Genomic DNA, 19,331 nt, shown 5'->3' with positions numbered 1-19,331 from the left:
TTATTTTAAAATGAAAATGATGTTTTATAGTATTTTATTTTCTCATGTGTCAAGTCTCATATTTTATTTTTTACAACATTTAAAACACATATATAGCATATTTGAGATTTGGTAATTATAAAATCTGAAGTGTTTAAGAGTTCTAGTTTTTTTCTCTTATTGTTTTTCTTAGGGCTTATTTCCTTTGTTTGAAAATTTGTATTTACACTAATATTTGGCAGAAAATCCTGTAAACTAAGGTGGCTTAGAGTTATCTGCTAATACAGTTAATCAGAGCCCCAAATGCTTGGGAGGGCAGATCAATAACCAGAAACTCTCAGTGATTTACTTGGCATTACCCAGGGAGCAGACTTTCTTTATTTTAGGCCCCTGGGATTTCCATTTTGTTGTTTTTAGCTTAGCTATCATTATGTAAAAAGACTAGAGACCCGGTGCACGAAATTCGTGCACTGGGGGGTGGGGTTCCCTCAGCCCAGTCTGCCCCTCAGTCTGGGAGCCCTCAGGGGATGTCCTACTGACGGCCACAGCCTGGCAGCAGAGGCTCGGAGCAGGTGTCCTGTGTGTGTGTGTGTGTGTGTGTGTGTGTGTCCCCACTGGGGGTCTGCCCCCAGCCACATTGGAGGCTCAGAGCAGGCACTGTGTGTGTGTGTGTGTGTGTGTGTCTGCTGGGGGCCTGGCCCCAGCCACACCGTGGAGGCTTGGAGCAGGTGCTCCTCTCTGTTGATCTCTCAGGCTCCTGGCCTCCACTGCTTGTTGTACTCTCCCTTGAGCTGTGGCCAGGGTGGGGTGCTGCCTGCAGGCCGCCCTTTCCTGCTCTGGGATCACCGCCGGTGACCCAGGAGTAGGTCTTGCTGGGTGCTGCCTACAGGCCGCACTTTCCTGCTCACTGATCGCTGGATCGCCAGGGCACCCGGTGTCAGGCCCTGTTGGGTGCTGCCTGTGGGAGGCACTTTCCTGCTCTCTAATCGCCATGGGGTCCCGCCTGGGGGCGGGGCTTAGGTGGTGCGGGGCTTAGGCAGCACACGGGGTCCCGAATGGGAGCGGGGCTTAGGCGGCGCGGGGCTTAGAGGTCACACGGGGGTCCTGGCTGGGGGCGGGGCTGCACACAGGGCCCGGATGGCAGCTCGCGCTGTCCCGCCCTGCCTGCAGTATGCAAATTAGTCGCCATCTTTGTTGGTGGCTAATTTGCATATCACACTGATTAGCCGATGGGAGGCGTAGCAAAGGTACGGTCAATTACCATCTTTGTCTATTATTAGATAGGATGTTTGGTAGCTCAATGGTTGGCCATAAGAGATTATTATCACTTGATCTATTTACTGTCAAATTAATGAAAATGGCAGTAACCTATGTCTGGCTTTTTTTTTTTTTAATCACAACATTAGTTACAAGCAAAACATATAACATTTCTAAACTATAATCACAGCATATCACCCTGATAAAATGACAACAAGGGTAATTTATTATTAAACTGCATAGTGCCAGAAAAGTGTTTATACTTGCAGCATTTAGGTAATGGTACTTTCAAAATATTTTCAGAGAAATGATGCTTTATATATATTTCAGATTAACTTAGAGTGTTATTACCTTTGATTGGTACTGGGTCCTTTTTAAGAAAATTAAGTTGTGTTGTTCTCAGAGGAAATGGCTTTCCAACATCAAACTTTCTGACCAACTCTGATACAGCATTCCAGAGATATTCATAATCTTTCATAATGTCATTTCCCAAATTCAAATGTAGGCCTAAATAATAGTTTAAAATACTAACTGTTAAAAGTCATTCACACATATGCAGAAACATGCATTTTTATTAAATTCATAGATCTCTGAAATACTTGTCAAACAGTAAAATTTTCAGTGGGTTCTACACTGCACCTATATGAAAATGGTCTCTAGATTGACTATGATATTGTAGATTTAAAATGTTATCTTGTTCTATTTTATAACAAGTATTAAAGGTATGACTATCTTAACTAACAATAACAGATGGTGCATATGTAGTTATCGTTTAAGGTAATAAAAATACTAGGTCACACATAAAGTTACAATCAATAAAACTGAATAAAAACTATGATTTTTCAGAAAATGTATAGAGGATTCCTAAACTTATATGTAGCCAATTTATTTCAATGCTTGCAATATGAAAGAACCAAATCATAGGGGGTCAAACATCAATAATGCCCAGCTGTAGTTCTCTTAGAATGTGTTTTATTTTTTATTATTAAGAAGCAACAGAAAAGTTATTCTAAGAAAGTAAGTCAAAGAAAGAAAAACAAATCAGATATTACAAATGCATAAATCAGCTTTATGTTTTGAAAAATATTCCTTAAATATCTAATAGTAAATGATGATATTAATCAGAGTAAATATTATGGGAAAAAGTTATGCATTTATTTAAATGAAAAATTAAACTTAAATTACCAATCTTTTTTCCAAAAATATCTGTGGAATGATATTAAATTAAAAGAAGTTTTAAAATACAATACCCACTTAAACTGCAACTACATAAAACATATACATGTATAAACAAAGATTGGAAGGAGAATGATTGTTATGTTATATATTGGAAATATAGGGAAATTATTTTTGAAGTTTTAAATTTTTTACATTGTTTATCTCTGGATGAAAGTATAATTATTACAATATGCTAAGATAGTACCTTGAACATTTTCATTTTCATAGTAAAAAGCAATATTCTTCAACAAAAGCTCATCACTTAAGTCACAAAGGTGAATTAAATTCAGATTCCAAAATTCAAAAATGTTTCTATTATTTAGGATGAAATATTCACACCACTTTCTCTGAAAATTGGAAATTAAAAAAACCAAGTTATTGACAATTTCTATATTAGCAATAAGCTATAACATGACTTAAAAATGTCTGTAATCCAACAGATAGGCAAATTGGCAGGGCTCTTTCCAATTCTTATTAGTGTAAACCCTTTCAATCTGGGTAGTTATGAATAATTTATACCTTAAAAGTCAAAGTATAACATAAAATTAAATTGACCAAAATAAAATGAGTTAAGTGTAGTTCCTTATTCTGAAGCAGAGAAGTCCATATTTAACTCTTACTACCCTTTTTTCCCATGCTTTCAATATGAAAGAACACAGAGTCCCAATGCTTTAGAAATATTTTTGCTTTCCAATGTGCCTCTGTTCTTTACTTAGGTTTTAATGCTTTCCAATTTTACTTTCAGGTCAAAAGAGCATAAAAATAAAGAGCATTTGATTGTTCAGGGACCTAGAAGATGCTGAATCCTTCAAACTCAAAGATTCTCATTTGTCTACACCAGTGGTCGGCAAACGGCGGCTCGCGAGCCACATGCGGCTCTTTGGGCCCTTGAGTGTGGCTCTTCCACAAAATACCACGTGCGGGCGCGCACGTACAGTGCGATTGAAACTTCGTGGCCCATGCGCAGAAGTCGGTATTTTATGGAAGAGCCCCACTCAAGGGGGCAGAGAGCTGTCTGTGGCTCGCGAGCCGCAGTTTGCCGACCACTGGGCTACACTGATGTCCACCTACCAGGTTGATGATCTGGGGCTATGTCCCCACCTAACACAGACAGAATGTCTTCACTGACCACACTTAGTCCAGGGAAGTGCATGAGGAAGCAACCTCAGCAAGGGAGAGCCTCGTCATCCCCTCAGTCAGTACTAGTGTTGGGAGAGTTAAGTTCCAAGGAGGAAAACTGAAGCTTCTCTGCTCCACACTTGACTGGTGAGTTTAAAACATAAGAGCAAGGGTTGAGAGCATGGGTAGAGGGAAAAACAAGCATCCCCATTATGAAATCAACCAAGATCTCTACAACAAAGAAGCTGGGGGTGAGGGTTGGCAGGAGGCACCCTGGTATTTTATGTAGTTCTGTGGCCTGCAAAGTGTTTATTAGAGATAGCCACTTGCAGTGGATGCTTCTTTGAAGTGAATGCCTGGGCAATCAAAGCCTAATTCAGATACAGTAGTTGGACTACAAAAAGAAAATCAACTTTCAGAGTTTACAGTTGTTTGTGGTGATGCTGGTATAAACAAACCGATTGCACTGCTAGTATAGTTCTCAGAGAGGAGCAAATTTAAACTACAATGAGATATCCCTTCACACCTTCCAGAATGGCTACCATCAATAAATCAACAGCCAATAAGTGCTGGCAAAGATGTGGAGAAAAGGGAAACCTGGTGCACTGTTGGGAATGCAGACTGGTGCCGCCACTGTGGGAAACAGTGCGGAGTTTCCTCAAAAAATTAAAAGTGGAACGGCCTTTTGACCCAGAGAACACACTTCTGGGAATATACCCTAAGAATCATGAAACACCAATCAGAAAGAATAGATGCACTCCTATGTTCATAGAAGCATATTTACAATAGCTAAGATCTGGAAACAGCCCAGTGCCCATTAGTAGATGCGTGGATAAAAAAAGCTATGGTACATTTACACAATGGGATACTAGGCAGCTATAAAAAAGGACTCTTACCTTTAGCGACAGAATGGATAGACCTGGAGATTATTATGCTAAGCAAAATAAGCCAGTCAGAGAAAGACAAATAAATGCCATATGATCTCACTTATATGTGGAATTTAATGAACAAAATAAACTCATAAATAAAATAGAACCAGAGGTATGGATACATGGAACAGACTGACAGATGTCATAGGGAAGGGGTGTGTGGGGGACTGGATGAAAGAAGGTAAAGAGATTAGCCAGAGGACATGTATGCATAGTGCATGGACACAGACAACAGTGTGGTGATGACCAGAGGGAGGGGGGGCCTGGGTGGAGGTAGGCAAAGGGGGTAAAATGGGGGGGGGTGTGACATCTACAATAGTGTCAACAATAAAAAAGTAATAAAAAAGTATAGTCATACACTCACAGTGGTAAGCTACCATCTAGGTTTATTAAGGGCATTCTATGATGTTCATACAATGAGGAAATCATCTGACGGGGAATTGAACCATGGTCTCCTGGTTCATGGATTGACACCCAACCACTGAGCAACACTGGCTGGGCAATCTTTGCCATTTTAGAAGCGTTTTTAATTGGCCCACTTTCCTCTCCAACTTTATCTAATGTCACTGTCCTTATTCTCAACTTCTTACATATAAATTACTCTTCACCTATATTTTCTCCCTTCCACTCACTACTGAATTCATTTTAACATACAGTGTGCTTCCCACCACTCCATTAATAGGTCTCTTAATTACGATCAACAGTAAGCTCTAGGCCATTTAACTCAATGTATTAATTTTAGTTCTCAACCTCCTACAATTCTCTACAACATTTCCACTAACATTCAGAACAATCCATTCTCCTAGGTTTCCTTCCTATTCATCTAAGCAGCTTTTTCTCACTATCTTTGTCAGTATCTCAACCTTTTCTTAACTATTTATTATTAGAACTAGAGGCCCGGTGCACGAAATCTGTGTACTCGGGGCGGGGCGGGGGGGGGGGGCGGGGGCAGCCTGTGCCCTCTCATAGTACAGGAGCCCCACAATCGAACTCCAAGACGTAGGCCTTGCCCACCCACATGCGCCCACTTCAAACACAGCCTCCTGGTGATCGCTCATTGCGGCGTGAAGGCATCACTGCGTGAGGGCATGATGACCACATAGGCTTTTATTAGCATAGATATCTCAGGTCTCTGACCTAGGCTTATCATATCTCTCTCCCAAAATAATTTCATCCACAAGATAGCATTAATTGATATCAATCGATCTATTTGGATATTTCATTGGCACCTTAAACTCAGTATTTCCAAAACTGAACTCAGGATCTTCCTCTGGAGTGTCCTTCGTACAGTACAATGGCATCACCCACCCGCCAAATGCTCAATCTAGAGAATTAGAGTCACTTGACTCCTCCCTTTTCCACATGTCCCACATTCAATCACTAAACTTGTCAATTCCAAAACTTAACTCTTGAATTTGCCTGCTGCTTTTCACCCTTTTTTTCCACTTCCTTAGTCCCTAACATTATCGACAGTTATATGAACTAAGGTAATAGTCATTGACCTGGTGTCCCCAAATCCAATGTTGTGCCTCTACAATGTTATCTCTGCATTACAAGCCAGAGAAAATTTTGAAAATGGAAGTGCCACTCATCTGCTTAACATTCAACCAATCAGTTGGTTCTCACTGTGTTTACAACCAAGTTTTATCTCCATTCCCTTAACAGGATCTACAGAGTTCTAAATGATTTATTTCTTAACCACTCTTCAGGTTTCCCATAGTCTTTCTATTCCAGTTACACTTCATGAAGTTCAGTTCCTTGGTCATGCCATCCTCAGGGTAATCATGCATGCTGTTTTATCGTCTGGAATCCAGTTTTCATCCTCTCTTCAACTTGCTAACTCCTACTCATCCTTTAAGACTTGGGTTACTTCTCTTCATTTCTTAAGAGAAGCCATCCTTTTCAGACTGAGTAGAGTTCTTTTGTTATCATATTCTAAACCAGGGGTCCTCAAACTACAGCCCGTGGGCCACATGCAAATACAAATATTGTATTTGTTCCCGTTTTGTTTTTTTACTTCAAAATAAGATATGTGCAGTGTGCATAGGAATTTGTTCATAGTTGTTTTTTTAAAACTATAGTCCGGCCCTCCAATGGTCTGAGGGACAGTGAACTGGCCCCCTGTTTAAAAAGTTTGAGGACCCCTGTTCTAAACCATCCTATGGGCCCTCTTTCATAGTAATTTAAAAAATTCAGTATCTGTCTTTGCTGCAAAATGTAACTCTATGAAGGTGGTGAGGTGGAAGGAGTAAGTGTGGTCTCATTTTTTTCTCACTGTAGTCCCAGTGATTCACACAATTCATGTGCATTAGATAAATATGTATGGACTGGCCTCCTAATTGGGGTATAATATCAAAATCAATTTTTTAAAGCCTATATCAATTGATCCACTAATCGCATTGCTGGATATCAGTCTAAGTCAATACCTCCAAATTAAAGGGAAAGGCTTACACTTAAATAACCTAGAGAATAGCAGCATCTATAATACAATAATTTAAGCCCTCATAACATCCCATAATAGAGAAGTGGGTAAGTAAACTGTGGTACATCCATTAAAAAATAACTGGTAGCCATTTAAAAAATGATGCTAAGAATGTGAAAGATAACAGAAAAAATATGTGAAATAAATATATAGATTTCCAATGTTAGAAACAATAACAAATAACAGAAAAATCTAGGCATTTAAAATAAAAATATAAACCAAAATGTCAATAATTGCCAAAATTGACTATATGGTGGGTTTTTCTGTTGTTTTTGCTTTCTATTTTCTTAAAGTCTACACATTTTGTATAACTATCCTCTATAATAGACAAAAGTAATACACTATTACATTTACTTATTCAATTCCTCTCAAGAGCAGAACACAGCAGTCACCAATCCCTTAGAGTTGATAACACACAAAAAAACTAATCTTGACAGAGATTAAAAGAAGGAAAATAGATTTTTTCCTTAGACTCAATATACAGAATGTTGTCTATTATTACTACCAAAGAGAGTAGTTGGAATTAGGAAGTGATTTGATTTAGGCCATTTGACTTTTAAAGCCCCCAGAGGGCTGACATTGTTCTCATATAAGTCTATTTTTGCAGGTGATTGTGGTTCTATATAGATGAAACAGTTGAAACAAAGAGTAAATAATAAATTAACAAAGAACATATTTACCATTTTTAGGAAAGTCTGAATGTCCTCAATCCAATCGGAAGTGATGACTCTGGTACAAGCTCTTTGAGAAAGAGGTAAATGGAGTAGAAAACCCACAGTGAGACAATGCAGCTTACACAGATCTTCCATCCATTGCAGGCTTAAGCAATCACCTTTCACCTGCATAAAACGAAGAAGGTAAGCCAGCTCACAGTGGCTGTGAGACACATACGGCACCACAGCAGTAGCTAGCCACATTCATTTTTGAGAAAGTTCTTTTCTTCACACATAAACTTGGCTGAGTTTATACAGATGTGAGGTAAGGGGGACAGCGAACTGCCAGTTCAATAGCAGTTTGCATAAAGCATTTTTTAGTATTCTCAGTTAAGCCAACCTTTACACGAAATGACCAAACAGCTAATGAAGTAATGATCCTGCAAGACTCAGCACTGATAGAACCACACGTTAAATGCTCTAGTCTGGCCCTAGCTTGTTTTGCTCAGTGGATAGAGTACTGAAGGGTCCCAGGTTCAATTCCGGTCAAGGACACATGCCATGGTTGCAGGCTCGATCCCCAAAAGGGGGTGTGCAGGAGGCAGCCAATCAATGATTCTCATCATTGATGTTTCTATCTCTCTCTCCCCCTCCCTTCCTCTCTGAAATCAATAAAAACATATTTTTAAAAAATGCTCTAGTCTGTCCAACACATTACATTTTAAAAGTTACATTGAAAATTACTAAAGTGGGGAAACCAGGACATTTCTAAAACACTTATCGAATTAGAAAAAGGGTTAAGTGGACATATTTAACATGATAGGACAAAGACCTCAAAGCCATCTCCAAATTTACAAAACTAAGACTTGTTTCAGAGTATCTCCAAAGGGCGAAATAGGGTCTAAAGGTAGAAATTCCAGAGAGATACATTTGGTTTAGTATCGTTTTTCTGATAACAATTTAAAATGGCCGGCCTAATCATGTACAAATATTTTACTAAGAACATATAGGTGGGGCAAAAGTAGGTTTATAGTTGTGAGTTAAGCAAACCACAGAGTTTCTTTTTCTTTTCTTTTTTCTAATCCTCACCCAAGGATATTTTTTTTATTGATTTTTAGAGAGAGAGGAAAGGAGAGAAAGAGAGAGAAACATCAATCAGTTGCCTCAGGATGCCCCTCCCCCTTCATGGGGGATCAAACCCACAACCTAGGTATGTGCCCTGACCGGGAATCAAACCCACCACCTTTTGATGTATGTGATGACACTCCAACCAACGGAGCCATCCAGCCAGGGCAACGTTTATGCTTGTATTATTATTCATTAATTATTGTATTATTTACTGTTATATTTTCCATGCTAACTGTAGAACTACTTTTGCCCCACCCTGTATTCAAGCAGATATTGAAAAGCCAAATATTATATAAAGGATGCTAGGTTAAAGATAATAAGCACTGCTCATTTCTAAAATTGTAGAAGAGAGACACAAACTTCATGTTTCTTTAATAAGAATACTTAACCAATAATCCCCCAGCACTCAAAACTGTTTACAAAATAGTATGTGTACAAATGTGTGTGTCTGTGCCTATGTATGTGTGCACAAATATATAGGGATAACTATTTAGTTAAGAGCAAACCTATACTGGTCAACATATTCTTAATGAACTCTATCAACCATCAAAAGGTTAAGATTTTTAGTGTCTCTCCAGCGAGGATGGCACTAAGATAATCTTTCAAAATACAGTTTGGTATCATGGAACTTGAACAAGACAGACCCAGGGTCAATCCACACTGCTCTTTAATACCTTTGGTTTAAGGAATGTTACCTGCAATATCTGAACCTCAGTGCTCTCATATGTGAAAAGGGATCATAGTACCTCCCTTGAAAGGCTACTGTGAGAAGATAATGACATTGAGGCATATAAAGTGCCCAGAACACTGCAAGATTGTAAGCTCTCACCAAGTACTAATTTCCTTGTTCATTTTCCCTTCCTCTGGATGGTTGGACAAATTTGATTAAATATGTAATGAGGGAAACATCTGCTTAGTAAAACACTAAATCTTATAGTGGCACAATGCGTGTTTTTTAATAAACAAAATCTAGATTTGTTTATATAAACAATTTGTATATAATTTGTATATAAATAAATTAGGGAAATAAATGAATACCAAATGGAAGAAATGGTAGATGGAAATCAATAAAATTTCAAAAGTTGAGAGCAATGGTGTTTCACAGTAAAGTAATAACAATCACACCTGTTGGATGTTAGTTTCCTGAGCAGAGGGGGTCTTCTTTCTGTTTTCTAAAAAGTCATGGTACAGTCTCAGAGTCAAGGAGCATGAAGTAACACAAAGAACACGCCGAATGTCAGATCCTTCTGGCCAGAGTTGCTTAAGCAGATAAATTATTTCGGATGCCTGTCACAGAAGGAAATTATAAAATGTCATGGTACCTACAAAAATGTTTATTCATACGTGATCTTACTAGAAGAAATCGTACAGAAAAGGATAGATTTGACCACATGAAACTATAAATATTTCTATTAAAAATTATAAGCATTTTAATGAGAAAATCCAACAAATATTTCAGTGAAATCCTTAAACATTTAAATGTGTAAAGAGTGCCTATAAATCAGTAAGAAAATATCTAAACCTTTAATAAGACATGAGCAGATAATGCACAAAAGAAACACAAATATAATAAAAGAAAAAATGTTTAATCTCTTTAGTAATAAAAAGAACAATTAAATATCATATTTTTACTTTCAAGTTAGCAAAGTGTATTTTAGTGATAATAGCACTGAAATGTGATGCCATTTCTATCATAGTTTCTAATAGTTTGCTAATGATAATATAAATAGGTACAGAATTACTGCAAAGCTATCTGGCAATACTTATGATTATCATTAAATTGGTGAAACTTTTTTATTGGCCATTCAAGTTCTAAATCTAGGTTGGGTAAATAATACAAAATGTGTACCAAGATTTATGTACCAAGATGTTCACTACGAAGTTATTTGTAAAAGCCAATTTTCAAACAATTTAAAAGTTTAACATTAGGGAAATATTATGCATCCAGTAAAAAATTAAAATTGTGAAGAATTTTTTATAACTAAAAAACGTGTAAATAATAACATTAATTTAGAAAGTGAATAAAAAGGATATATGTAATATGTCTCAATTGTATAACAATACATAGAACACCATTGAAAGAATATATTTTTTTAAATGTGACTCTACCTCTAAGTGGAAAAACTGTGTAAAAATGGTATAATGACTATGAAAGGTTTTCAGAGGAATAACATTATGACACATTGAAATCTAGATATACTTCTATTAATGAAATTTAAGTCTCCCCATATTCCAATATGAGGCATTATATTACTCACAGGAAAATTTTTATATTTTTTTTATTTTTTATTTGTCTTTATTGTTGAGAGCATTAAAGATGTCCTCTTCCCCCTCCATTTCTCCCTCTACCCCACTCCCCAGATCTTCACCACATTTTCCTAAAATCCTGTCATACACACATAGATATATAGTTTTGTGGCATTTCCATATAGCTAAAAACAATAGTCTATAGTAATCAGCTTCCTAAAAAATATTAAACATTTATATCTATAAATATTCTTCTTCATAAAGTCATCCCCTCAGAATTAAGAAGACAGACTAATGATACTATAAAATAACTGTATAAGGGAACCATTAACAGATTCCAGCTCTACAATCCCTCCCGCTCCTGAGCCCCACTTGCCTCAAATCAAGGCTTTGTAGTGACCAAAGAGAGACTGACCAAAAGTGCAGAAAACATAAAGGAGAAACATTAGTGAAAAGTGAATTGGAAGAACTACTAGCATTAAAACTACCCCAGTCTGAAAATACAATAAATGGTAACCAGCTAGCACAGAACACAAATTACAGAAGACAAATTTCAAATGACTGGTATGCACAACTTACAGCACTAGATGGCATATAAAAGGCCGGGCACACGATTTAAAGAGACAGACTGGGTGTATAAGGGCCAATATAACCTTAAAAAGATAGGAACTACTTAGTGAATAGGAGTCACTTAAAGGAACAATCTTCTGAAAACACAGCTCTGGGTCCTTGGCAGATCACCCCTGCACCCAAGCCTCAGGCCACCCCTGCCTCCTACGTGTGCCTGTGCCCCGGGGGCTTCTCGGGGCCCCACTGGGAGATGGGGCTGATAGAGAAGTCAGCAGGGGACCTGGACGCACTGGCCTTAGATGGACGGACCGACATGGGGTACCTCGACGCTGTGACCAGAGCGAGAAGGCTCTGCAGAGCGACCACTTGGAGCTGAACCTGGCACCAAGGCCATGCAGGGAGCCGCAAGGCCTGGGAGCGGGCCGACCCCTCGCGCTGGCCACCAGCTGGCCACCGTGGGCGCCGCCTGCAGCTGACCTGCGACCTGAGCTCCCAGCCCACAGTGCTGCACTCCCCGCGCCCATCCACACCAACCGCAGGCTGCGGGCCAGGGCGCTGGGAACGGAGGGCAGGCTCCCCGGCTCCTCCCGCTGGGCGCCACGCAGCTGGACAGGGACGGAGCCCCGGGCCCTGTGGCTGGGAGGCCTGGAGAGACCGCCCCGGGCGGCAGGGGCGTGGGCTGCCTGCAGGACGCAGGGGGAGGACTGCGGCCGCTGCACCTGCTGGGAGACGCAGTCACCAAGCCCCAAGCCCCAGCTCCGGCCCTGTCCCGCCGAAGCACCCGCCCGCCCTGCTGTAATTATTTTCTATTTTTGTAAACTCGTTGCTTTTAATAGGTTTTTCCTGCCTGCGTTCTGACCGGAGGGACTCTTGGTCTGGCCTCCCTCCTGTCCAGGCAGGCGAGCTGCAGAGACAAACTCGGGGCCACCGGACTCTCTGGGCGCACGTGGCCACAGGGCAGGAGGCTCGGACAGCAGCCTCAGGACACATCCTCTGCCCTGGGCCACCGCGTCCCAGCGCCTCCCGCTGGGCTTCCCTGCTTGTCCACAGACCTCCCCTCCCTTCCCCCCCCCCCCACACACACACACATCGAGCTCCACCTGACCAGTCTGTGTGCCCAGAGCGAGGAGCTGCTGCCCAGTGGAGGGTGCCTTCCCAGGCCTCCCCTGAGCTGGTCCTCCTCCCACTGGGAGGGGCCAGCCTCACCAGGACTGGCCTGGAGCCTGGCGGCCCCTCCTGGGCCAACGCCGTGACTTAGAGATGATGTTCCTGCCGGGGCCATGGCATCCCTGCTCTGGCTGTGTCCACCAGCCCCAGGATTGTCCGGGGCCCTACCCTCAGCTGGCCCTGCCCACCCACTCGGCCACCTGGGACATGGCTGTGTCCCTTCCCGACACCGTGGGAGGGAGTGGGCCAGTGTGGTGCGGTTGGAGTCCATTGTCTGCTTGCCTGGGCAGCCAGTCTCCAAGCCTGACCACCAACCAGAATTCTCAGTGCACTGATTTTACTTGACATCTGGGGAGTGGGCTCATCGTGCCCAAGAGCATCTGAGGACATCACATGGCAAACCCTCTCCAGTCCTGGTGGAAGGGGTGGGGGTCCTTGTTCGAGAATGACCCGGGGCAGTGGATGTTGGACCGAGGCCCAGGAGAGGGTGCAGGGACGGCAGAGATGGCTGCGAAGCCAGAAACGCCTTAAACTGCAACATCCTGTCTCATCCCAACCAGCCCGTCTTCTCCTGCACCTCGTACAGTGGGGGAGCAGCTCCAACTCCCGCAGCCCAGGTGGGCTGTCGAGACCACTGGCTGAAGGGAACCTCCATATGTCCCATTACTAACACCTCCAGTCTGTGTCTGTCAATCACCGTGAAATAAAAGTCTGAACACGTTAAACAAACAAACACAAAAACAACATAGCTCTGGGGAGAAAACGAAGCTAAAAGGAAGAAAGAAGCATCCTGTAGCAATTAAGTCGTGAAGGGGAAAAGAGGACAAAGCCAAATACTAGGTCACTGGAAGATAAAAAAAAAAAACACCACAAAATCCTAGGACTCACAACCCCTTATCCACCACCAAAATAAATAAAAACAAAATTCCCCCTAATATTGCCTTGACTCTGCTAGATTGACAGAAAGGGGCATGATTAAATTGAGTTAGATTAAATTATTAAATTAGAAATCTTGGAAACATTAGGGGAAGCTGTTTACGAGGTATTTGAGAACCTTTTTTATAACTAAACAATTCATTCAAGTAAAATATTTTTTAAAATAAGTTCCAATACCTCTTCAATCATATTGTTCCATCTTAAATTTCCAAAAATAGGTTCAAATGCCAAAGCCCTACATCCTTCTAATTGTTTAATCAGGGCTTTATAAGCATTCTCAATCTTCTTTTCATTCTGTAAAAGGAAGACAAATCACATAAATTGTTAAAAATATCTAATTACTTTCTAATAGAGAAAAATCAGATATTGAAGACATAATTATTATATTTCTAAGCAAAAAAAAAAACGTTTTACACTAATTATTGATCATCAACACTACTTTTAAACCCTTCCAGTCAGCATTGTTTTGCTGTTTTCAAAAGAATTTTTGTCTGGGAATTTAGTGCATTTAATTTTTTAAACAATTTTATGAAAGTGTAGTTATCATAACCTAAAGCTCACTCACTTTAAGGGTACAATCTATGGTTTTAGGTAAATGTAGAGAGTGTCTGGGAGAGCACCTGAGCAAAGATCATCAGCTGAGTCCAGCAGCTCGGCTCAGCAAAGCCATGTCCTGGTCACATACCTTGCCAAAAGGCAGGAATGTTGTCAGTCCTGACCTATATAGCTCAGGTGCCAGAGGGTGGGTGCCATTATCTAAGTTCAGCCAGGCACCAGGGGCGGATGCAATTATCCAGGCTCAGTGAGGCCTGACAATTATGAGAAGCCACAAGAATGAAGAATTACAGCTTGATCTTCGGTAAGCATGATTTCACATAATTTCCTTCGTCTTAAACTCTAGAAAAACTTCCTGATATCATGCTGTATATAATAAATGCGCTGCACTAGCTCTGGGTCACTGTCTCTCCATCCAAGAACAGTGTCCCACCTGGTCCCAGCTTTAACTACTGTCTCTGTGTCTGTTTCTCTTTCTCAATCCCCAGTCGCTCCTACGCAGGACTAGTTCATTCTCTAGCTGTGCTGGATGCAGCTGGAGAACCGCCACAGGTAAATGTACAGAGTTGCGCAACCATAACCATAATCTAATTTTACAACATTTCCAAAATCTCAAAAAGAAACACTGTGTCCATTCTATTTTATTATGAAAAATTTCAAACATACACATAAGTAGAGAATAGCATAACCTCCTCCCAAGTACCTATCATTCAGCAAAGGCCCTTAGCAACATACATTGCACTTTTATTTGCATATCACACAGTCTTCAAATTGATAAATAATCTCTTTAAGGTGATTGTATAGTGGTTGGCAAACTGCGGCTCGGCAAACCGCGGCTCATGAGTCACGTGCGGCTCTTTGGCCCCTTGAGTGTGGCTCTTTCACAAAATACCAGCTCTTCCACAAAATACCGACTTCGGCGCATGGGCCACAAAGTTTCAATCACACTGTATGTGCACACCCGCACGTGGTATTTTGTGGAAGAGCCACACTCAAGGGGCCAAAGAGCCACATGTGGCTCGCGAGCCGCAGTTTGCCGACCATGGGTTTAGTTAAGTTAGAAAATAAATTGTTTTATCAAAAATAAAATCCTCCATTAAGCCCTGGTCTGTGTGGCTCAGTTGGTTGAGCATAGTCTCATGCAGCAAAAAGTCACTGGTTCGATTCCTGGTCAGGGCACATGCCTGGGATTGTGGGCTCGATCCCCAGTAGGGTGTGTGCAGGGGGTAGCCAATTGATGTTTCTCTCTCACATTGGTGTTTCTCTCTCTCTACCTCACCCTTCCACTCCTTCTAAAATTTATAAAAAAATCTTTTTAAAATTCCTCTTAAAGAGAGATTGGGAAGAATATTCACAGGGCACTCTTCAAACTCAGATTCAAATTGCTCTAACAGAATAAAATGAGATAAATTGATTCTAGGTCCTCCTCCCAATATAAAAATGAATCCCAGGACTGTTCAGCTAACAGTAAACAACTAGAGTTTGATGACTGGAGTTCTAACTAAAGCAAAATAAATGATCTTATCAGGTTTTATGATAACCAGCTGGAGGGTCTCCAAAACCATGATGGAGTGTGTGACACTATCCTCAAAGAGTAAAAATGTTAGCTGACTCAAAAATCATATAGAATTATCTTCATTTTAAAAATTCACTCTACATGGTGAAAATTAAACAGAAATTAGATTTCTTTATAAAATCAGTATGTATTTTTGACCCAAGAGTTCAATATAGTAATTGACAAATACACCAATGCAACAAAATAATAAGATCATGGAATCAAAATCCTAAGTGCTTATTAATCTTGTTAATGATTTAATGTTAATAAACTTATTTCAATTATTTTCCTTCATCATCAACCTTCTCCATGGTTTTCTCATTAAAAGCTGCTGTTTTTAATATCATTTTATCAGTATGTCTCAGCAACAGAGGCATATATTTTACCTCCTGTTTAATGCATTTCTGACCTTCATACCGCACAGTAATTAAACAAATAAAGGCTGGAGTCAGACTGCCTCATTTCAAATCCATACTCCGTTATTAATTTGGTATTAATTTGGTAATTTGGCAGATTGCTTATTCAGGTATCTACTTCCTTATCTGCAAAATAGATGATACTAACATCTACCTTGCAGGATTGTTGTGAGGGTTAAGTAAAATGACTCATGGGATGAACCAAGCACTATTGTTATGACAGGAAATGCTCAATAAATGACTGTACTTGTATCATTATTATTATTAATGCTCAATACCTCTCTGTTAAATCTATGATAATTTCCGTAGAAGAGGTAAAAATATAACTGAGTCAAATAATTTAGAAAATTATTTAAAATTATAATAGAAATTTTGATATAAATTACCTGCTTGAAAAACGTTTGTTGTCTGTGCCTGCTTAGCATAAAGTACGCATAAAGTTGAAGAACGTCAGATGCTTGTCCTGAGGAAAGCACAGCATTGACCTTCATTGACCAAGACTGAATGATTAAAAAGTTGAAAAGATGTGTTTGTAGATCGTTCAAGCCTTCATCTGCAACTATCAGGAAATATGGGTAACTCTCTTCCAAAAAATTTTTCCATTCTTGTGATAAGCATCCAGAAAATTGTGTTCGAACATCAATGGTGTTATTATGCTGAAGATGAAGAATTAAAGCAGTTCTCAAAGAAAGAAGTTCAGGGAAGTTGAAATATGCATACTCAGCATCCTGTGTGGGAGGGGTAAAGTACATTATTTTGAAATTATCATTTAGTAGTTTACCGGTTTAGTTAACACATATCACTAAAGTTATTAAAGGAATAGGTTCCAACACACTTCTGCTCTGTTTTAGAGACCTTTAAACCTTGACTGTCATCTCACAAATGCATGCCATAAACCACAATTTGGATGTAAATATGTGTACCCCTTTTAAGCAGGCACACAATACTCGGGATTTATCACACTTTCCTTTCCCATTCTAATTCTTTTCCTCTCCAATCTCATTTCAAAATGAAAAAAGAAGTAAAAAGGACACAAAAATATGTCAAGGCAAATGGTGGATATAAATTATCCAGGAAAAGGAAGCTGTGGTGGATCATTTTATTTGAGAAGACTGTCCCCAGGTCATTGAGACCCTCCTGAAACTGCATAGGTTTTTCTCAACAGACCAAAAGTAGTGCAATAAACTGATTATAAGCGTTAGGCTAGAAACCTGGATCTTTATTCAAAACACTGCATGCAAGCAGTCAGCAATATTTAAAAAAAAAATCTAACAATAGTGTGGATTGCAAAATGTTATTGAACAGACATACACCAAACTCCTTCAGGGATAGGATGAGGAAGGGGTGGTAGTGGTTATACATATCTGTATTTGAATTGTTAAAATTTTATGATTAATTGTATTCATAATAAAAAAGCAGATCAAATATATTCCCTTGGAGGTAGGTACTATAGAGCAAATAATAAAAAAAGCAGTGTTAGTGAGTTTTGACATTCTTTTGGGATCAAATACATTGACTGCTGAGTTTTGAAGACAGAAGTTAGAAGTCTAGAATCCAGAGATCCATTAGACCACTGTTTAGGACCTTTCTTATCCTCTTTCATGATTCTGCATGTTCTTACAACAAAGTTCCATTATTGTGCATAATAAACAATTTTTTGTAACTTCTGAATACTGTGATTATGGGTAATTGTTTTCTGTTCTTCCTTCTAACTTTTCTAAATATTTATAGATATATTTCAACTTGTAATAGGAAAACACTTTTATAATAGAAATTTTAGTTTTAGTTCTCAAATTATAGAAAAGGATTCAAATGTCACATGGTACCTTGAAGAAAACTATGGCAAATTGTCCTCCTTTACTAATAATATCCACAAGGTAGCGTTCAACCAAATAGAAGAAATGGAGCTCCTGTCCCTGCTTTAATGATTCCTCACATATGAACATGACAAGCAATGAATCTCCATCAATGAGAAAAAATTCAGATTCAACAAAATCATTGAATATACTGGAATAGCTAAAATAAAAAGAGTTAAAACAAAAATTAGATATAAATTAAATAAGGTCCAAAAAAAAGGCAGCAGCCTATTATTAGCTCAATATCACTATCATCAATAGCTGAATTTACTGAGTAACCATTCATGTCAGGCTCAATGCTAAAACATTTCAAATATACCCATATACATGACTATCTTTCAAAAAAAAGAAGGCAGGATCAGTCCATTCTATAGAGAAGGGAACTTAGGCACAAAATGATAGGGAAGATTATCTAAAGCCATATGGCAAAATCTGGATTGGACTCAGGAATTTAACACCCATATTTTGAATATGGACCTGTATCATATTTTCTTCCTGTTTAATCAATTTCATTCCTTTATAAAACAATGGGTTCACTGACAGCTGTAGACAAAGAATGCAAGAAAAAAAATGTTCCCATTCACCATCAACCAGCTGTAAAAGTTGTGTTAAATAATCATATATACAACTATATACATATTTAATGCACTATAATATATACTAAGATAGATGATGAGATAGATAAATAGAGATCACTTTAAGGTCAAATAGAAAAATAGAATTAGGACATAGAATTTTATATCTCTTTTATTACCACAGTATTACTCACTCAGCTTTTGGCATTTCACTCAAAATTAACTCTGAAATTTCCTCTAAAAACATCCTATATTTTTCTAAACCTAAAAAAAAGAAAAAGAAAATGGGTTATTTACAGTCAGTCTTTTTTTTTCAAAGAAAAAAACTTTTAAAATCTAATAAAACTGTACAACATACAGTTTTAGAAATTATGCAGAAATTATGAATATTTTAAAATGAAAATTACCCATCCTTGCTGCTACCTGTGCCTCCAACCTGAACTGGAAAATATTAAATATAGCAAAAATCCTTTATTTGGGTACCTCTAAGTGGCAGTTATTAATGAAAATGGCAGACCTACAAAAAAGAGAAGAAAAGTTAGAAATGTATTTATTCCATTAACAAATCGTATTGAATGACTACTGTGTGCTAAACAAAACATAGGGCACTGGAAATACAAGAACGGACCAAAGTCAGCATGCTGTCAGTTCTCATGAAGCTTAAAATCTCTCAGGAAAGACAAATATTA

At 39.1% G+C, this 19,331-nt stretch overlaps 1 protein-coding gene across 1 annotated transcript in view; it reads right to left on the bottom strand.

The window, feature by feature from the left end:
• The window catches only part of DDX60 (DExD/H-box helicase 60), a gene marked incomplete at its 5' end in the record, with an annotated part of 90,845 nt that extends 71,792 nt beyond the window's left edge, over positions 1-19,053 (bottom strand). Inside the window, 9 exons of the mRNA XM_081092752.1 lie at positions 1,588-1,743; positions 2,660-2,801; positions 7,665-7,823; positions 9,891-10,052; positions 13,863-13,979; positions 16,598-16,939; positions 18,038-18,227; positions 18,837-18,906; positions 19,050-19,053. Of these exons, the coding sequence (XP_080948878.1) occupies positions 1,588-1,743; positions 2,660-2,801; positions 7,665-7,823; positions 9,891-10,052; positions 13,863-13,979; positions 16,598-16,939; positions 18,038-18,227; positions 18,837-18,906; positions 19,050-19,053 (1,342 nt within the window). The remainder of the gene's footprint in view (positions 1-1,587; positions 1,744-2,659; positions 2,802-7,664; positions 7,824-9,890; positions 10,053-13,862; positions 13,980-16,597; positions 16,940-18,037; positions 18,228-18,836; positions 18,907-19,049) is intronic.
• Positions 19,054-19,331: the final 278 nt, after the last annotated feature.

The sequence above is a fragment of the Myotis nattereri genome (assembly GCF_964212035.1).
Source record: "Myotis nattereri genome assembly, chromosome: 5".
Lineage (NCBI taxonomy): Eukaryota > Metazoa > Chordata > Mammalia > Chiroptera > Vespertilionidae > Myotis > Myotis nattereri.
This window is presented reverse-complemented; position numbering and strand designations above follow the sequence as displayed.